General features: G+C 35.6%; 1 protein-coding gene across 1 annotated transcript; it reads right to left on the reverse strand.

The window, feature by feature from the left end:
- Positions 1-11,647: 11,647 nt before the first annotated feature.
- LOC130715979 (uncharacterized) lies at positions 11,648-13,154 on the reverse strand. The gene has a single exon (XM_057566156.1). It carries the CDS (start codon positions 12,999-13,001, stop codon positions 11,961-11,963), a length of 1,041 nt encoding a protein of 346 aa, XP_057422139.1. The 5' UTR covers positions 13,002-13,154; the 3' UTR covers positions 11,648-11,960.
- Positions 13,155-22,561: the final 9,407 nt, after the last annotated feature.

Consider the following 22,561-nt stretch of genomic DNA (forward strand, 5'->3'; position numbering starts at 1 on the left):
ACAGAAGATCGATCGCCGCCGCGTCCACGGTTGTTGTAACTGCCACGACCACCGCGTCCACGGTTGTTGTAACCGCCGCGATCGCGATTGTCATCAGATCGAGAACGATCGTCGTCACGATCTTCATACGCACGATCATCAGATCCAGTGCGTGAGATGTAGTTGACTTCCGACGAAGGAGGAGCAATCGCTACCGGTGGTGGCGCTTGTGGTGGCGCTGGCGACTGCGATGGCACAAGCGGTGGCGCCTGTGGTGTCGACTGCGGTGGCGCAGTCGCTTGAGCAAGAAACGCTGACGGCGATGAAGCTGCATGTTGACGTAGACGCAAACGATCCAAACGCGCTTCGTGCGCAATCACCATCGCTTCTGCTTGCGAGATCGAACACGGAAACTCGCGACTTGTCACGATAGTCATCAGATGACTATAATCCTCTCGAAGGCCATCAAAGATTGCCTCAAGATGTTCACGATAGGTAACAGGATCACCAATGGAGATCAAAGCATTCACTATCGACTTGATCCGCTTCAGGTAATCAGAGGTGTTCTTCGATCCTTTGGTGATGGATCGTAACTCAGATCTGAGTTGTGTAGACTGTGCGAGAGAGTGTGCATGGAAGAAATCCAGCACTGCTTCCCAGATTTGCCATGAATGTTGACAATTCACCACTGTAGGAAGCACAGATGGTGAAAGAGAAGAGAGGAGCCAGGTAAACAAAGCTGAATCATGTTGCTCCCACACAAGAAAAGCAGGATTCTCCACTGAATTGGCTCGATCTTCATCAGAGAGAAAACGAGGAGGAATCTCAGGCTGATGAAGAAGAAAACTCTGTAATCTGTGAGTGCGCACGATTCCCTCCACATGCTGCTTCCATGAGAGGAAATTCGAGTCGTCAAGCTTCAAGAGAAGCTTGTGAACCAGCGAGGTGGAACTCAACTGTGGAATCGCAACCGAAATCGGAGTCGGAGTTGGAATCTGAGTCGGAGAAGCTTCTTCTGCCATTGAGACGAAGAAGAAAAAGGTGGAATCAAAGAGAAAAATCCACTGGATCGTAGCTTGCTCTTGATACCATAATAGAAAACTCTAACTGTATAACAGAATTGTAATATTGAATTATGAAAGGTTGATATTACAGAAAGAGATCCAAGCTATATATAGAGAGAGAAGAAGCTTGCGCAGCAAGCTATCATAAGGAAAAGCTAACTAACTACTCTAACTGATTCTGTTATAGCTTGCCATGTCAGCAAGGCCACTAACTGATTCTGTTATGGCTTGCCATGTCAGCAAGGCCATGTTGATACATATACTCTAATATCATAATATATAAAATTAATTACTCAGTGAAGTCTTCGTACACGGTTCCAAAAGACCTTTTCCGTAAAATTTCTCCATTTTCCAGGAGCTGAAAGTGCATCTAAATTCCAAAGAACCCTTAACTCTCTGGCCACTCTTGATTGCAAGTTCACCATCTTGTTTCCTTTCTCCTGAAAACCATTCTTGCTCCTAACATTGCTTCTCATGATAGTATACTTCAAATTTTGGCTCCAAGTGAAATCCAACAGAGTTTCTGAAAAGCAACAAAAACCCATTATACATGAAAAATTCAGATAAAATTAGTGAAACATGTTTCAAGTCAATGTAGGTAAAGGGATAGTCATCTTCATTGCTACTCTACTGAGTATTTTTAAAAAGAATGCCTAAGAGAATAAATCAGATGAAAGGTGATACATGTGCTGCATAAAAGCGTATAATCCCTGAGACGGATCTGCTGGGAGACAAAACCTGCTTCCTCTCCGCAATCAACAGTAGAAAGTAAAATAATTGGGAAAGAAATGAGAAAATACAGAATGATTGATGAGAATTAGCCTGAGAGAAGGGCAGAGAAGAGAGGAGAATAAATAAAAATGAAAAAATTCACAACAACAAAGCAATCTATCAATGATATTGCTACAACACCCATTGCCACCACTTTCGGCTTATATCAAGATGAGACAGGTGCTAACACTCAATAAAATTTCCTCTCCATATTCTGATTTGATAAAAAAAAAATATTCTACTTCTGTGAACCATAGGGTCATCAAATATTTTACTCATGCTGGCAGTTTTACAAACTCAGTTGAGCAGCACATACATAAATAGCAACAAAATCAGTCAACCATTAACAACATAACATGCCAAGCAGAATCACCAAAATGGTTAATATTTTTTTGTCTATTTCCTTCCCCTAATTATCCTAACTCAAAATATCAACCGACATTCACACCTATGAAATAATGAGAACTCAAAGGATTTTACCTAGAAATAAATTGTATAAATCATTTAGCATGTATCCTTCTCGTGAATCAGATTTCGTTGGTAGCTCTTCTAACCCTTGTTCCTAAGGATGTCAAAACTCAAACAAATGTTAAAAATTAGTCGCAAGCATTGTATCTTATTAGTGATATGCAATTCAAAACTTGAGTTGTTAGAAAACCGAAGAAGAAGATAACTCAGCAATGAAAGGGACACCAATAAAGCAACATATGAGAATGAAAACAGCATAAGTACACAGAACAGAAAACAAACATTTTGATTTGCACTTCTCATACAACAGGTTCAATTCTGTGTAATTTTAATTAGTGAACCCACTGTAGAGACATCATCAGTTTTGAAACTTAGTGCAAGGGAATTGGTCTTCGCAAGTTTCACGTAAAGGAACAACGAAAGAAACTAAAAGAGAAAATTGACAACATGAGAAAATATGATTTAGGATGAGGGTTTGATGGGTATATATTTTTTTTTGAAGAACAAAGCAAGTAACGATATATTTTCCTTAGCCATAGCTATAAGAATAGAAAATGATTCCAACAAATATATCAAAAGAGGGTGAGGAAAATAATCAAATTACTCAACAACATTTATGTCAAACACTTACACAATTATCAGCACCACATGAAGCAAGTTCCATACTCGAGTGTTCTTCGTCATTTTTCCTCCATGCCAACCGGTTCACATTAGAGGCATATAGGGGAGGAGATGGCTGATGCAGTATTAGTAAGGAGTAATCTAGGAAAATCTTAGATAATTAAGGCAAATCTTTTAAAATTTTAATATTTTATGAAAAAGTTTCTCAGATTTAAAATTACCTTTAAAAATCGGTTTCAAGATTTGTTATGGGAATAAATTTTAGGTGAAGAAAAAGTTTATTTTTAGAGTATTAGTTAAATTTTATTGAATTTTCTGATTTTTATTTCATTAAGGATTTTATGAGTTTTTATTGTGATTTGCTAGTTTTTATTAATTAATTTTTATTGAATTTTTAGTTTTTTATTTAATCTAGATAAATCTTAGATAATTATGGCAAATCTTTTAAAATTTTATGAATTCTTTTTTCAGATTTAAAATTACCTTTAAAAAATCGGTTTCAAGATACCTCTGCACGGTCGATGGATGGAAGAGCTCTTAGAATAGGGTTTGAACAAAACTACACAGAAAATGGAAAAAAATATATGCAAGGGAATATAATGTACCAATGCCATGTGGCACTTCCATATCAATCTATTTCCCTCTTAAACAAAAAAACAATATGTCCTTTTTTTATCACATCACATATATTTTCATTTTTTATTACTTATTCTACCTTATTTTCTAACACATTTTTTTTTTCAATCCCATTAACTAAACAGAAATTTATTTTCCCGAAATTACTAACATTTTTTTAAATAAAAAAAATATTTTTCATAAAATATTATTGTAAAATAAAACAAAATCTTTTTGAAAAAATATTATTTTTAACCACCATACGATTTTAAATTTAAACACATTCCAGCCAATTAAGGATCAATAGAATCAATAGTATGTAAAGTTTTAAAAGCGGAAAAGTCAATATTAATTTTAAATTTGAAATTCAAATTTCATTTAATATAGAAATTTTCCAAAAATTAATAAATACTGTATTAGATTGGTTTTAAAATGGGTATGATAAGCAAATAAATAATTACAAATTAAATAAATATTGATTTTTTATTTAAATCATCATCATTACTTTTATTTTGATTTTTAGTATATATATTTTTATTTATTTTCTAAATCAAATATATATTAATTTTTTTAATTTACTACATCAGTATTTTTAATTTTGATTTTTTTGAAAAAATAATATTTTATTTTGTCTAGATTTTAAGTAATTCAAATTTCAATTCAGAAATAATTAAAATTTTAAAATTAATATTCCCTATAATTTTTATTCCCTATAATTTTTATAACAATATAAATAATTCAAAAAAATACAAAATAAAAAATTTCAAAAAAGATATAGACATTTCAGTATTTGAAAATCATGTTTCATTTAATATAGAAATTTCAAATCATGTTTTTATTTTCGATATCAAATAGATATTGAACTTTTTATAATATACAACAAAACATATAAAATACGAAATATGTATTATTAGTGATGCTTGGAATCTTTTTTAGTTAACTGGATATCAAGAAAAGATAAGTTAAAATAAGAAAAGATATAATTTTTTGATATTAAATATTTTTTGACACGTGTCAACAAAAGAGAAGCTATCTAATGGAATAACACGTGGGAATTTTTTTGGCATTACATATTTTTTTTTTATTGCGGATCATGAGAAAGAATAAAAGAAGAAATCACGCGATTCCTGTAAATATGTAGTAAATTAGGCTTGAGATTTTTCCAAATTTAAAGAGATAATAAAAACGGTTTCAAGATTTGTTTTGGAAATAAATTTAAAATTCATAATCAAATCTAAAATTTAAAAATGTATTTTTTTATGAGAATTAACCTGAGAATGACACGTGGAATTTTTTTATGAGAATTAACGTGAGAACGACACGTCACTAAGAATTAACATGAGAATGACACGTCACTAAATCACCCTGATGGGAGTTCTACACGTCACTAAATCACCCTGATGGGAGTTCTTCTTTTCTAATATATATTGATATTGAAACCGTATCCCCTTAATTATTCCATTGATTACGGTTTCGTGTTGTATCCATCACAATAATCATATTTATTTATATATTAGAAAATTAGAAATCACAAACAAACAATTTACATTTACCATCAAACGCGTAGGTCAACTAATACGTTATTCTAACTTAAGCAAATGTCACAAGTTTACCGACTATAATAATCCTATGCGGCTCGAATATGAATGTCTCAATGAATAATATTTATCGAATTTACATTTAAAAACAAGTAGTAAATAATCAACGGTGTCGAGGGACTGGAAAGTTGAGTTTTGTTATGTTCCAAGGGAGAGGAACAATGCGGCTGATTCCTTGGCTCGCGAAGCATCGAGGGAAGGGACTCAGCGTAGAGTTTGGTCTACTCCGCCTTCTAGTCTTATTGCGTCATTGTTTTTAGACGCTAATCCGTAGTTTTTCTGTCTTTAAGCTTTCCTCTTGTACCAAAAAAAAAAAAATCAATGGTGTCAAAATCAAGAATAACCCATTAATGTTTTACATGTTTGTTTTATCTCACTTTTTTTATTGATCTATATTTTGACTTGAATTGAAAGAGAAAATTAATTAAAACGAACCTGACTTGTCATTTTATATTGAAGTCTCATTTGTAAACTTCAATATTTTAGGCTGATGGTGACATGTGTCTACTGTCTACAGCTAAACATGAACCCGTATTTGTCAATACTCTTGTTTCTAATTTCTATGCATTATATAAATGGATTTAATTGATATGCAGTGTAAATAAAATTATCTCTGAAAGCACAGGAACAAAAGGTAAAGAGTTCGGATTTCCAATTAAGGTAACAACTCTGCACAATCAACCTCACAAACGACATTGTTGTAGCCTCTAGTCCAAGCCAAGTAAAAACCATCATAGAGAGAATTTGCTTCTGATAGAAGAGGACTCCCACAAACATCTTGAGAAGAAAAACCACAAATTCAATGAGCATGATCATCACGAAAAAGACCACCCTAACCCATAAAGTTATCCAACCTTGGTCGAGTTACATGGGAACTACTCTGCAAATGAGGGACTAAGTCGTAAGTGACCCAAACTTTAGGGGCTAATTTATTTTTTTCCTAAAAAATATTAATTTACACTATCGAAAAATATATATTTCTCTAAATTTAGCTATGTATGTAACCAATTTTTTTAGCTATGATAGCATTGGTCATTATTTTTCCGGCTGAATGTGAGAATGATGAAGTCAAATTGACAATGATCACGGATTAGTTGATGAGTTCCTCTTATCAATTGCAGCAATCATTTTTCAACTCTGTATATTAATTAAGAACTACATTAATTCACCATAGTGTTATTGTACTATATCCTTCAAGGAAAATGCATATCCTTCAAGGAAAATGCATAATTAGTCTGGAATGACGTGTCCGTACCTTGGCCTTTAGCTCCAATAGTAATATGTTGTTGTTGTTGTGTACACTCTAAAGAGGTAAATAATAAAGTTTCCTCATAATCATATGGGTGTCCTCTTCAATCGACAGAACTAGTCTTTTAATAAAGACAGCTTTGCATGCTTGCCTTGGCTGGTCCTCTCACATTTTCTTTTCCTAAAAAAGTTTTGCTTTTCTTTTAAAGGACTGCGTATCCCATAAACATGCAGGGGATGGGATATATTGAAATCGACCTCTACCCTATCTTTTTCTCACTTTAGAGTGAAAGTTTCTCATGCTTGAATCACGAACTGCATCATGCCATTGATTTAATTTAGAATTAAAATATCGATATGAGTAGATCATATGGAGTAAGTAAGTAAAATTAAATTGGAAGGAATTGTTGAGTACACATACATGAATAGTTTATATATGTTTCTAATATGTCCCCTCTCTATCAAGAGATTTTAAATTTTGAAGTATGTAGATATGTTTTTGAAAGTTTGATTCAAAAATAAAATTGAGAGTTAATAAAGATCCATAATTTGTTGTCTCAAAGCTAATATATAGATGCAACCATCCATACAATTGGAAATTGATTTTGGGACTCGGTAAACTTAAGTCACCTTGTAGACATATAAGTTTTATTGACGTTTTTAACCGTGCCACAAACTATATTCAATGAGTGTTTGTAGTGCTAAAGTTTTGCATATTTGAAACATGTGCAATTTTACATTTCAAACATTAATGTTTTATAAACCACGCTATAACATCTTGACATAAAAATACCGCGCGTTTGTGACAAGTTCAAATTGCCACAAATTACATTTTCTTAACCTTTCACTTTGTGGGGGGTTAAAAACAACTAAGAAATGGTTGTCTGAGACAAAAAAAAAAAAATGTGTGTGTGACTTAGCACTGCATCTCAAAAGTATTAGTATAGTACATTTAAGCAACCTGTGGTTATTATAAGCAGGCACCTGGTAGGTCTTTTATATCTCTAAAAGTATTGCTACTATAGTACAATTAAGCAAACTCAGTTTATTATGAGGAAGCACCTGGTAGGTCATTTCCAACGTTTTTTTGGTTGATGTACTCTGTTTCAGACCACAGTTTCTTGGTGAGTCGGTGTAAGCAAAGCAGCTCATGTGGACAGTGGTCCAAAGTAGTACGAAAATTGCTCGCATCTCAAGTCTTCGATTGCTTACAGCCTAGTAATATAAATTAATGGGGATAAATATTTTAATTTTTGTTTATTTCTGTCATGCTTTCTTGCATTATATGATGTAAAGTACGAACTTTTCACCATGTGTGCCAACTCCAATTGTCAAATGTTTGTTATGAGAGAGGAGAATTAGTTGCTCAATTCTCTGTAAGATTATGGAATAATTATCTTTATATATCATGTTGGTTTACTATGAATTAACCTCCACTCAAATCACTCCATTTTATCCTTTCTACAGAGAATTAAGTTGTCTCCCCAACAAAAAGTGACAAAGTAGTTTACCTTTTGCATTTCATCAATATCTACATAGTGGATAATCTCTTTAACTCATGTTGGCATGAAATTGACATGATAGTTTAAATTAAAATCCCTCAATTAATTCCTCTTCATTTTTCAACTATCCTTCTGAATTTTCACCTCGTCCCTACCATCCTCCTTTTTGTTTTTCTTATAGCTTGTGTGGGGGAAAGAGTAGGTAAAAAGAAGGGTATATTCCGAGACACACCACATGCCGAGGCCTTAAACATCCCTAACTCTAATTCCAGTGTGTTGTTAAGTGGTCATCAATGCAATCTATAGCGATGGAGAAATATTCACGAATATAGCCGAGGTTTAGGTACTCATAGACATTTGTGTAAATGAATTTTTTTTATAAGATTTGTGTAAATGAATTTTTTTATAAGATTTGTGTAAATGAATAATAGCATTCATTCCGAGATTAAAAATGAATGAAATGTGCTACCAGGTGTAAGCTTATTAGTCTGCTAATTGCAACTTGACTTGATTTCTATGATATAGTTGTTGTGAAGTGCTGTGTTAATGTTCCTAGTTGTCAAGGACTAGTAGTGGGATGGTGGGTTATTTTTGAATTAATATTTTATCACACCTTACATTCTAATATAGAAATGGAGAGAGACATGAGTTTTTTTTTATGAGAAAAATAAATAAGTGATATGATAGAATTAATAAAATCAATAGAGAGTAATATATGACATGTGATTTTTTTCAAACCTTCGCTCGTTATTTTTATTGTATTTTTTGTGCTTGCAAGTTTGTGTACATGTAGCTGTTGGGTAGTTGCGGTATAAAGCGTTTCATGTTGTTGAGGCTTGTAAACACTCGGGTAGGGATGACAATGGGTAGGGTTTGGGTAGGGTACTATAATACTCATCCATATACCTGCATTTTTAAAAGTTATCTGTATCCGTTCTCATACCCGCGTGGGTAGCAACTTGGATGTCCGTCCCCGTACCCTCTGGGTACCTATATGCTCGTACTCGTATCCATTACCCGCAATTTTGTTAATGAAAATACAATTTTCACTCTCCAACATAAAATAATATAACTACTATTGTAAAATAAGAACATTAATTAAAAATACAAAAGTCTTTCCAAATATTTAACAAGTAAAATCATTCATTTTTAAAAGAGTAAGTTAGAAAGTTATAACGTTAATTAGGTTTGTTAATATATATACTTCCAAGTGTGTATATATACAATAAAAATAATTAATAAAATGTGTGCGGGTATGGGGCGGGTTGGGTACTATATAGTACTCATACCCGCACCCGTACCCACTATTTTTTGCGGGTAATTACCCATACCCAACCTCATACCCATCTAACGGGTTTTTACCCTACCCATTGTGGGTATTTTTAGCGGGTACGCAATGGGTCCGAGACCCATTACCATCCCTAGGTGGCTTGTACAAGCTCAGAGTGTTTTTTCGTTTTGATATGGTGGATGTGTTCGACCAGAATATTAATGTGTTTGGATCAACATTGTCACAATAGATTTTAGATAAAATTGATTATAGTAAAAGTGAGTTGAAAGTTAAGTCATTCATATATAGATTCATTTATGAAAAAATGATTTTATAACATAATACTGTGAAATTCAATTGTAAAATCTCACAATTAACTATATTCAACGCATAATATTCTGAGAGTAAAATCAATTCTCGAAAAATATCTCAAGCATCTATTTTGTCAAAGACCGGGTGAGAATTAAGGTTACCCTAACAAACACACACTTACTCTGATTCCCCTATTTTATCTTACTTTCTCACAACTATTTGGTCGAGGTTGAACATACTTAAAAGGGTTAAATGTGTTTTCCGTCCTTGAACTTTGAGCGAGTTTTGATTTCCGTCCCTCGCCGGAAAATCTTCCTAGCACCATCCTCAAACTCAATTGTTTGTACGGAAACCGTCATTGCCGCCGGTATAGCTCCGGCAGCTGTGCACGTGGCCATGCCCATTTAATGAAATGACATGGCATTTAAATAAAAATAATAATTTTTTTTGTTTTTTAAATTTTAATTAAGCCCTTTGATTTAACCCTAATTAAACCCAGAAACATCTTCATCTCCTTCTTCATCATCTTACCCTAAAACCTAATACAATCCTAAAACTAATTAGGATGCCACCAATCTACAAGTTTGCTATCCAATTAACGTCATGCCACCACCGCCGCACCATTGTCGACCTTCCAGATCGAAGCACCACCCAACCTAGGCTTTGAGCACCAACAGGTCCAACACCACCCCCAACCTCCATTGAGCAACCTCATGACCAACCTCTATCATCACCTGGACAACTCTCAAGAGAGTCAAGCACACAAATTAAAATGAGAGGTAAAAGAAAGCGCAAAGTTAATCAACTGGACAATATTCAGCAAAAAATGTTGTTCTCATCTGCAAGCAAATTCCAACATCATGAACAAATTATAAACTGGTGTTATCGACAAAAATGATTTGAACAGTTTTGAATAGATTCAGCAACTGAAAACTGATGAAATGACTGCAAAAGGATTTTAAAATTAACCATAGAAACACTCTCTCGATTCACAAGTCACAACCTTCAAAGCGAATCACGTATCAATAGATTTCACAAAGTTACCATTAATTTCATGATTACAAGGATTAACAACAAAAGCATGTTAACCTTACCTTCCAGTGAGAGAAAGCTGAACGAAGGTAGAGAGCACCATAGTAAAAGAGTGAGCACCATATTACCGTCTTTTCTCTTCTTACTGACGGCGAACGACGTGACGACGAACGAGAGGGAGCAGGAGAGAGAGCGATTGAGAAGCGAGAAGGAGAAGAGAGCTACTTGCAGTGAGAACAAGAGGGTGAGGAGGAGTGATGCAGTGAACAGAGAGGGAAGGGAGAGAACAGATTGAGAGGGTTAGGGTTCTTCTCATAAAAAATTGGAGAATGGGAGGGGAAACCTAGATCCGGAAAACCCATCTCGATCTAATGGGTTTGAAGCTGAAAGATCCATAGTAGTAATACTCTCCGATCCCGACACCATCCGTTGATTTTCTCCTCCTCTGACTTCATCCCTTCCAGATCTCTCTCTCTCTCTTTAGCTTTTTTGATTTACAGAATGGAATTTTGGGGAAGAAATAGAGATGGGTCTATTTCAAGGTTCTTGATTCATTTTCTGGAAGATAAGAACTTGGCTGTGAGGAGAGAAAGGAAGAAGCAAAAGGAAGCAGAAGCATAGTGGATGATTGAGATTCAGATTCAGAACTTGGTTTGGGTTTTTTAATTGCTTTGAGTTTTTAATTAACATTGAGATTCAGGTTTTTTAAATTTGGTACTGACATGTTTTGATTGGGGCTTTTGATGAAGATGATGAACTATGAAAAAGAAGATGAAGATCTTTTGATTTTTTGGTTTAATGATGGAGAAGATGATGAAGAAGGAGATGAAGATGTTTCTGGGTTTTTTAGGGTTAAAAAGAGGGCTTAATTTAAATTTAAAAAACAAAAAAAATTAATTTTTTTATTTAAATACCATGTCATTTCATTAAATGATGTGGCATGGCCACGTGTACGGCTGCCGGAGCTATACCGGCGGTAAGGACGGTTTCCGTCCAAACAATTGAGTTTGAGGATGATGCTAGGAAGATTTTCCGGCGAGGGACGGAAATCAAAATTCGCTCAAAGTTTAGGGACGGAGAACATATTTAACCCTACTTAAAAAGCAACTCACCTGGCTAAAACTCACCAAACAAAATTACTGCAAGATGTGAAATACCAAAGCAATATATGTTTAACCCTGGGTTGAAAATCTATCATACATGTTTGTGGATGAAGTGTACAATTATTATTTCAGTCTCTCATGCGGATAGACATCACAACATGAAAATGAGAAGAACAAGTTACAAGTGTGACATGCGGTATAGAGGCTTATAATCAACCACAAACACCATAATGAGAAGAGCAAAGAGACTCAAAAAGATCAACAAAAAAGTGTATATACTTATAAACATTGTAGAAAAAAAAATAAAGCAGAACAATTGAAGAAGATCAAGAACTCAAGATCCAAACTAGAAAGTATCTTGAATTCTTGATCATGGTTCATGAACGTGTGAAAGACCCAATTCCCCTAGAAATCTGATGCATACCATGGTTAGACCCCAAGCACCCAAACAACCCTTGCTTGTAAGGCAACTGAGTCCTCCTCTTCATTTCCTCTGCAGCAGCCCGGTTCAGAGTGTAATGCAGCTCATGGGCCGAAACCGGTCCACGCCGTTTCGACACCGAACCGGAACTCTCGGTAGACCGGAAGCTGCAGTTCCTGACATCCTCCTCCGCCGCCGTCGCCGCCGATTTCCTCGGCAGAACCTCGTACTTCCTCAGAGCTTCCTTGTCGGTGGCTCTTCCCTCCGACGCGCTCCTGAACAGAAGAAAATCACGTATCCTCCATTTCCGGTAACCCTTCGTGAACGACAAGAACGATCTCCCATTGCTTGCGGTTGAAGAAACATCATTGTCCTCGGACTCCTCGCACACGATGTCGGAGACCCTTAAAGGGGACAGCGATCTGGTTCCTTTCCGGCCGCCGCTAGATGAAGCTTTTTCAGTTCCTCTGCCTCGTTTCTCTCCTTCTGCTTCTCTACCTCTGTGTGTTTCTTCAATGGCGGATTCAAAAGGGTCTGAATCTCTCTTCTGGTGAGATAATGCTTTCTTCCCCGGCGATTGGGTCGCCGGAGAAGTGGGTCCATCGCTGAACTGAATCCGTGGTGGGGGCTTCAATGGGCGGATTTTTCCACCGGAGAAGAGCTCATCGGCGGCGGAGAGAGACGCTCTTTCGAGGCTTCCGTTGAAATTGAACTCGAATTCATCGCCGTCATTGTTGCTGTCGGGTTTGTTGGGGACAACCGGTTTCTGTTCCCAATTGAAAGGAACAGAGGAAACAGGGGAAACAGAGGAAACAGAGGAAGAAGAAGGAATGGATTGATGGAAGAAAGGTGAACCGCGAGTGGGGCTAGTGGGAGCACTGAAGAACAAGTTTCCAAGGCGTTGAGGGCTAGAAGGGGCGGTGATGTACGGAGAGGAACAGTTGCTGTCAAAGTTGAAGTCTCCTACCACCATTGGCATGGCCACTTCCACCTCCATTTTCTAGTTTTCTTGAGTGTTTGTATGTATGTGTGAAACGAGTTCAATTTGTGTGGAAAATGGGTGTCGGTTGGAATGTGATGGTGTAATTATATAGGGGAAGGATTGAGACAATAGAGGGGAGAAGGAGAGAGGAAAAGGTGATGGAGTGGGAAAGATTGACTTGTGGGAGAGGCAGGTCATTGAAGGTAGCCGCCTATTTCAGAGTACCAATGGTTTTACTGACATTATTATTCATTGTTGTTTCACGATTAATGTTACTCACACACTGGAATGATGAGAGAGATAGGAAGAAAAGAAAAAGTAAGGGAGAGAAAGTATGAGATGTGATAGATGGTAAGAGGAGAGATAGAAACAAAAAGATGTGGAAATGAAGTGTTTTAAAAATGAGGTGTGTATATATCATTACTCTTGTTTCACCTTAGTCAACAGTTTCTTTCCAACTACAAGGATGTGAGTTGGTTGATGCTGATGCACAATGAAATTGTGATTATATTGCACTACTTATCAACCAACTTGTTTTTTATACTCATATTTGGTTGTTGTATGTAATTAATAGATGACAAAATTCTTTAACACTTTCGTTTACCATTGCTTCTTCTCCTTTATTTTGATATCAAAATCTTTTATAGTGTGTTTTATTCTTCATCAATGAAATTGCGAAATATCAATTGAAATTCACTTACTAAATATAAATGCTCGGTTGTGGCTTGGTCAAAATTGACGGTGGCGTTGGTCTCGAGTTGAGGAGGAATACTTGCGGAAGATACTTTGACGTTCAAGTTAATGAGAGAGTAAAGAGAGACTCCATAAGTTTAAGAAGAATTCAAAATTGCTAAGAAAGAATAGCATGGTCACGCGTGTATGTTCGGTGTCTCTGGAAGTAACTGGGCTTCCGAGTACATGGTTGGCTTTGATGTTGTCGTGCTTAGTGTGTATGTTTGTGCCCTTTGCCAGGCCGGTCAAATACTTTGCAGTCATGCTGGGGTGGTTCGTTTCTAGACAAGGTTGTTCTGGTCGACCGCACAGTGTCCACTAAAGAACATAACCTATTGAGCTAGCCACGAAGTCGTCGGGTCGTGTGACTTTTAGAGTCGACTTGAACAAGATCCCCGCAGTTTGGCGTGTTACTGTTGGCATGTCAAGCTCCTGACCTTCAAAATAAACAGATATCCCTTTGGTGTTGCTTAAGATCTCTTTTCCAATCAATTCTTGTTGATTGTCCATGTCACAGCAAATGATTTTTCATGTGTATACTAGACCGCTCACACATCTTTGTTCCTGCAGTCTGATCATGAGTCAAGGAATTCCGACCAGGGTATTGTTATGGGACTGAAGTGTCACTTCTTTCCGAGTCGGTGTGCTTTTTAATTAGTGAAACATTGTCATTAGTGGTGAAGGATTTTCGAATCACTATGCCTATAAAATACGCTTTCACCCAAAAACTGTTCTAATTCGCCCTTATAGGTCTCACAAAAGCTTAGGAAACTTTTCAACCCTCTTCAAATCTTTTACCCCTTTGCTTTCCAATCTTCTCTGAGTTCACCACCATGAGAAAGGGCACGAAGTTTTCTGACAAACTGATCAAGCACATAAACCTTGACAGTGAAGAAGAAGGGAACGATTCCTCCCCCTCCACTTGCCCAGTTTTGGTGGTAAGCGTGTGAGAGAATCTTGAAGCTAAAAGTGGGGTCGAGCACAAAGTAACCATATCATTGCAACCACTAAAACTAATGTTGGTTCTTCTCTTGCCGCTGACCAAGTCGGAGAAGGTGATGAGGGTCGAATCCAATCTTTCCCAGCCTCATGTACTCATTGGGACATATTGCAATTTTATGCTCCAAACAATAGATCATTGAAATTAAAGACAATTTATGAATATGTAACAAAATTATGTCCTAGAGCAATCTCTCTCCTCTGTTCTTTACTAAGGTATGCTCATTTTCAGAGGCTATTAGACTAATTTTCTTTAAAGTTTGGAGATCACATTAAGTAGCAGAAATTTTCTCACAAATCTATCTTCATACACGTAGCCCAGAGTTTTAACCATTAAGTATTTTACTTAAGGAGCACAATTATCTATCAATTTTCTAAAGTTTCTTCGTCCACTTCATGTATTTACTGTGATGTATAACACATTCATAATTTATGATCAATATTTGTTATATGTGGCAATTCCCCTCTTCATTTAAAATCTTCATCAAGGATGATTCTATAAATACTAGGATTATCCCCGTTTGTCCGTGCGATGCACGGATAATTTTTTACGAACTCCACTGTTAACTACGATCATTCAGAACTTGATATATATGGAATAATGCAATGATGTATTTTCTAAGATACAAAATTATAATTATTCAAACACTTATATATCGTTATTATCTTATGTTTATGTTTAAATGTTTTATTTTTCTTATATATATGAATTATATGAGTTTCAAATGTTAATTGTGTTTGACCCCTGTCGACTTGTAATTTGATACAATCTTTACTGTAAAAGATGAAAAGTTGGCTGAAATGTAATAACATATTAGACTATGAGTAAGATATTTGAAACTAAAAGAAAATATTTATACACATATCTAAGAGTAACGATTTATTCATATCTCACTTTCTTCCTATCTCATTTCCACACATTTTTCTATTTTGTCTTTCTATATATCTAAGGTGGATGTGGATAAGAAATGTCAACAAAACATTATTCCATGAGTCCAAAGTCCAAACCACTAAAGGGCAATGATAACAGAAAAATTCATTCATATATGTTATTTCTTTCATAAGTTTTTACTCATAAAATATTTTGGAAATTATGAATAAACGTTCTTAAATTATAATAAATTTATTTTTCTATTAGTTTTAATATGAAAATATTTTCGTACAAACCCCATGACAGCTTTTTACCCTATAACTTAAATGTAAATAAGGCTTAAATATGTTTCCGATCCCTCTAAAATTATGGTGTTTTGGTTTCTATCAAAATAGACCATAAAGAAAGTAGATCAGTAATATGGAGAAAGAAAAATATGAATTTATTATTATAAACTAATCCTATCAACCTTTCTTAAAGGTTATAAAATTAAGTCAATATGATTTATAAAATGGAAGAGATGAATCCAATCCTTTTTGGAGAAACCAAATAGCATTGGAATTAGTATATGTTAAAAACCTTTGATATTGAGAATGGCATCTCATTTATGATTAAAATTGAATTTTAAATGTTGGATAGTTAAGCAAGCGAATAACTAATTTTTGACAACTACAACATATATTGATAGAGAGAAAAACCATGAGAACACTCCTCTCATGTTAGAGACCAAAACATTAGGCACAAAAATTCAACAGTGTTAACACAAATACTGATGAAACATACCACAAAACAAATAGTTTTTAAACACATGAAAAGAAATTACTCCACTACAATAGTTCAAACAATGATTAAAATTACATGCCATACACATCAATAATGTTAATCACATCATTGTCTTCATCCCCACCAATGTTAGGATTCATCTCAAGAGCCACTTCAGGAGCAAGTTTGTAAGAAATCTCCCTGTGAAATAGATCAAATATGTGGATATAAAATCTGGTCTGTCCACGATAGATAAAGTGCATCATCGCAGTAATTTGTATTTGGTGAACCGAGCGGATGTAGAACAAACCAGCCCCAATTCTTTACTCCCCTAATTTATATGGATAAAACTAAGGGTTAAACCCTTAAATCTCATTCATAATGACATGAGAGCTGAGTTTCAGGTTCTGTTTTGTCTAAGAAAATGTCATATGTAATTAGTAACCAAATAGATTTAACAAATGAGAAACATGGAGATGCTCAATAAAAATTATCATATAAAATTAGATTTGTCTACCAAACAAAGTCTATTGTGTCTTTTTTAAAATCAATGTATAGAGTTTCAATGGATCCTTAGTTTCCTTAGTTTCTTTTTAAAATCAAGTCCATTATGTATACTATCTATACACATTCAGCTTAGACATGAAATCTAAAAATAAAGACAATTAAAAATCACAATCAACTTTGAGATTTGAGCAGACTATACAGTTTTTGAACCAAATTATCAAGATAAATGTTCTCCAGCCCCTTACTAAGCAAGAATTCTCTCCATTTAGCATGAATAGTTCTCACTTTGACCCACTTCAATATCATTGTCCATTAAGATTGTGACTACATGCTAATGCAAGTAACCAATATGTGAAATAAAAAATACCATATGAGATCTTTGCTCTCTTAGAGAACCTTAAATTTTATGCTTAGAGAGATCCATTGCAGTCATAAGAAGAGAATGCACTGAGGAAGGAAAGTCTGCAGTTGTTTCAGAGCCAGCAAGAAGGCCATCATGTGGTATGGGATTGGAATGAAGGATATTTGATTTGGGTGGAGGTCCTGTGATTACACTTTCATCCCTAAACATTAGACCACCTTAATGAGAATTCATGTCAGATATTCAGAAGAAATTGCAGCAAATGAAGGATATGCCTCCATTCATGTAGAAACATAAACCACTAATGAGATCAACACTCTTCACACAGTATTCTAAGATTTAGAATTCTAGATTAATGAATAATGAACTTTTGGTGATCTATTCTTATCAGTTAAAAATTTGTCTTTCACTGTGAAGTTAATTTCCAAGTTGTAGAAGCAACATTTTTGTAGTATACTTGTAGATGATTCTAGTCACATAAAAACAAAATATCAGTAAGAAATCCAAGTCCAATAACCAATATTTTTTAGAGGTTTTGCAAAGCAACTATGAATACCAACACATTAAACTCTGCAATTTAACCTCTGGTAGTCTCCCTCCTTACACACCCACTGCCTAGAATTCCTATTTTTTCTCAATCTATCACACATAGATAGAAAAGCCAGGGAGGGAACTTTGAAAAGGGAAAAAGATAAACTAAAGTCCATGAATGGAACTTTCTACCCATTACATTCAACCTCATCTTTCAAGCTACACAATTCAATCCCATATTAGAAGATCAAGCATGCATACTGTTATTCAACATTTAATACATGAATATGAGTTCATGTTAGAAGATGTATAGACTTTAAGGCAACTTTACCGGTCCTTGATGAGTCTTGAAGTTCATGATTGAGACAAATTCCTTGCAGAGCCCTAATACAGAGAAAAGAAAAAAATTAAACTTACACATTTAGATCCCAAAATATGATATTTCAATTCCATTTAGAACTCCAAAATTTTCATTTTTAGATTGATAATTTTTCCTTTATTCATCACATCAAACATGAATCTCTTGTTCCACATTGAGTTCCAAATTCTCATCCGGTCTTAGGTACTGCTGGTCCAAACCAATTAGAGAAAAATCAAAGATAACATATTTTTTAAGTAAAATCAAAGATAACAAACAGTTATAACTGGAAAAAAAAACTCTTATGTGGCAAAATATGCCTTGTGTGGTTTAATCTGTTTCAGACATAGTTTATAGATTCACTATCAAGAAATTGAAAAATATGTACATGCTCTTAATAATTAATGTGACAAACTAAATTTTAGATTTCAAATGAGATACCTGAGAAGGGGAACACATGAAGGGGAAGTCATGAACACTGAACAACCAACCAATGAATATCCTGAAGAAACAAAAAGAAACAACTTCTCTACATCAGAAAGTTACCTCTCATAATTACCTTTTTGTAATTGTTTCTAGAATGAAAATAAGAAGTCAATTTCAAGTCTATATACTATCACATGTGCAACAAAGCATACAAATGCTTCACTCACTTTCTCTTGATCCTTGATCACCAATAACTGTTGCAGATTTTGGTCCACTTGCAATCTCGTGTAACTGAAACAAAAAGGACAACATATTCATGTGTTTGGAAGAAGAAATAGAGCATTAACTTAATATAGTATAGCAGTGAACTTAATTTAAAATGGAAGGAAAAGTAAAGTGCAACTACAAAGAGACTAATTAACTGCCTAGCTGGCAGAGGTAGTGGGGAACACATTGGGGGGGGGGAGATAATGTGAGAAAGGGTATCAAAATGAGATTAAGGGTGAATTTGAGGTAGGCTGGAATTTGGACTGGACTTGGTAGATATCTCTAACTTCAAAAATAAAAGTAAGGTAACATAACATTATAAATTGAAAACCAAGGTATATAGTTGTAAATCAAATGGATAAATGCTACATTAAAGGCACCAATTTCATTGTCAAAGATTACTATGACCAGGTTATATAGTTTGCACCTTCTTTTAATATCAAGAACTGGCCTTAATATTTTCATTCACAAACTCCCCAAAAACAATTCCACCGTAAAGTCATATGATGGGAACTCAAAATTCAGTTTAAGCATTTGGGTGAACACATGGAATGCATCATCGGTATGATCAGATTTAAGAAAAAAAAAAAAGCCATAATTTTAACTTGTAGTTGATATATCTTAAACACTAAGTAATGAGAACATAAAGAACAATAAAATTTGCAAAAACAGAAGCTAGTAATAACCTAGGGTGAGCATAAAGCATGAGAGATTGAATGTTGCAGTAACTTGGGACACAGTTGGAAATGGTTTTTTCTTGAGAAGAAAAGATCATGATTGATAAAAAGAAATTCTTGGGAACAGATCTCCCCCAAGTGAGATTAAAGTCTGGCACAAGAAAAACAGAAAAGGAAGACAACAAAGGGTCCAAAAACACAAACGATAAAATACAGCAAAAGAGAAACAACTCTAACAAACTAAAGGCACTAACCGACTAAGAGCAACATAAAAATAAACAGCAGTATCATGAACAAAATAGCAGCAGCAGCACACCGCACCAGCAAAAACATCTACCCTTTCATGAAACTCGCAGCACCAGCAAGCAAGTGATCGGCAACAGCAAGCATTAACCAAAAACCGACAACAAAAGCAGAAAAACAACAAAGGACTCTAGTAGAAGAGACATCACAGCAACACCAAACTCTTGTCAAACTTATCCCTGTAAAAAAATTAAGACATCACAACAACAAAAGGTGATAAGATGCTTAAGAATGAGCTGATATTTTACTTGAAGAACACAGCTAATGAATTTTATGAAGGAAACATAACTTTAATCTCAACCATGACATCTCTTCTTACAGCAAATTCATGAAGGAAAACATATTCGCGTTAAGATTACCTAATTAAGCCTCTTATTTTATGTTATATCTTAGGCATAAGAAAAGTATTTTATTAATATCCTTAACTTTGAACTACTAACATATTCAGATTGGAACTATTAACATATTCATTTTAGTTGTCGGCATTGATCCGTTCTAAAGGCCTATTACACTCTAATGGCCATGTCTTGTATCACAAAGTCAAGTTAATGAGAAAACAATATTGCAGAATCAATGTTAGCTATTGAGAATCAAAGAAAATGGTAGTTCAAACTCATCTAAAAAGCTGAAATCTGTCCAGGCTTGTTAGGAACCTAATGAAATACAAACACACTCACTTGTAAGTGACTTTTGAATTTGTCAATTGCCATGCCTTCCACATGCATGTGTTCACTAATATGTTTAGGAGTGGCTACTGCAAAACAAATAAAAAACAACCAATTAGGCACACATATATAAGGACAAATGAAACAAATCAGTGAAATAAGTGAGAGCAAGGGAGTTTGGAAGAGAAGAAATTGGGAAATGGAAATGAGTTGAGTGGGAGTTCAGAACATGTGGTATTTATAGCCAAGTTTTGAAACTACAGTGACACAACCACACATGTAGTACGATTTATAAAAAAAAAAACTAACATGATTTTCAAAAAACTACATCTACAAATTAAACAATACAGATGAAAGGATTGAGTAGTACAAAATATATACAACAGAGAGGAGATAATTAAAGGAGCTTTGGATTGACACTGACCATTTGGTGAGAGATTAAACCTTTGCTGATGCATTCAAACCTATGTTCCGGTTTTGTAGGAGAAAGGATGACGAACGAACAGTGAATCGTTTGAGGTGTGAAGACGTGAATGGTTCGAGCATACACGACGGCAAACAAATCTTGAGGCAAGCTTCAACCGACGGCCGAAAGTAAAGGCTCAGATCAATCGGAAAAGACGAAGTTGATGGGTTGGTGAGAAGTGGGTGGAAAGATGAACGAAAACACTGAATCACAGCTAGGGTTTTAGAATGAAGTGGAGAATAAGAGCAACTCCAACGCTGGGCTCTTAGCCCAGCTGGAGTTGCTAAGAGCCGGCTTTTATTTTTTTCCTGCATTGGAGAGAGCCTTCAAGCTCTTAGCTACAGTGCAGAGGCTCTTCTGCAAGAGCTCTTGCTTTATGGGCTCTAACACTAAAAAATTATTATCTTCTCTCACATGCTCCTCATCAACTACTTTCAGAGGGAAGAAACGGTGAAGGGAAGAAGGAAGAACAACAGAATTGAAACACAAGAACATAACCAAAATCAATTTTCTTTAAAAAAAATCCAAACTTTACAACCAAAATCAAACTGAATGATAATCAATGGAACTTTTACACTGCAACTGATATTTACATAGGAAAAAAAAAATCTCAGAGCCCATGTCCAATCTGCTTGAAAGGGAGATGATCTGGAGACTTGCATGTGCGAAAAGGGGCTTCCTTTCCCCTGATCTGATCTGGTGGCTCCGATTTGGGTGGCGGTCAGTCGATTGTGGTGGGTGTTTGGAGGCGGTGAGGTGGATTTTGGCTGTGGTGGTGGGTGTTTGAGGCGGTGAGGTGGGTTGGGTTTCGGTGGGTTGGGTTTCAGTGGTGGTGAGGTTGCAGTGAGGTGGGTTTTGGTGGGGTTGCAGTGAGAGAGCTCGTAGAAACAGAGAAGAGAAGAGGGGAGAAGAAGAAGAAGAGAAGAGGGGAGAAGAAGAGAAGAGGGTTTCGAGGAGGCAGGGGAGAAGAAGAGAAGAGGGGGGAAGAAGAAGAAGAAGAGAAGAGGAAGAGAAGAGGGGAGAAGAAGAAGAAGAAGAGAAGAGGGGAGAGGAAGAAGGGTTTCGAGGAAGAGAAGAGGGGAGAAGAAGAAGAAGAGAAGGGGGAGAGACGGCTAGGGTTAGAAATTGGGGCTGAAATGGGTTTATATATAGGGTGACCTCACCCTCCCGTTGTGGACCGGTTTCAGACCGGTTTTGACCGGCTGGAGCCGGTTTTTTTACCGTTTTAGGTTGTCTGACCGGTTTGACCGGTTATCAGACCGTTTCTCTCCCATTTTCAGCTTTTATACATTATATATAGTGTGCACTTCATCATTTTACACATCAATTTTTACTCCCACAAGTTCTCTCTTGTCCAAAGATTCAAACAAAATTCAAAATGGATCACCAACATTATCAACAATACTATGATTTGTTGGACGATCAAACACTTCCCACCAATGAAAGTTCTCAACCTCCGCCGGTGTTACAACAAGGAAACCAACCTTCACAGGTGTTTCGACCTACGCCGTCATTTCCTCCTCACAACCAAGCGCGTCACACCCGAGGCAATTTTCAAATTTCTCAACACCAAATGTCTCCATATCCACCTCAAAACCAATCGCATCACCCCGGTGGCAATTTTCAAAATTCTCAACACCAAATGTCTCC

The sequence above is a fragment of the Lotus japonicus genome, chromosome 4 (genome assembly GCF_012489685.1).
Source record: "Lotus japonicus ecotype B-129 chromosome 4, LjGifu_v1.2".
NCBI classification, from domain to species: Eukaryota; Viridiplantae; Streptophyta; class Magnoliopsida; order Fabales; family Fabaceae; genus Lotus; species Lotus japonicus.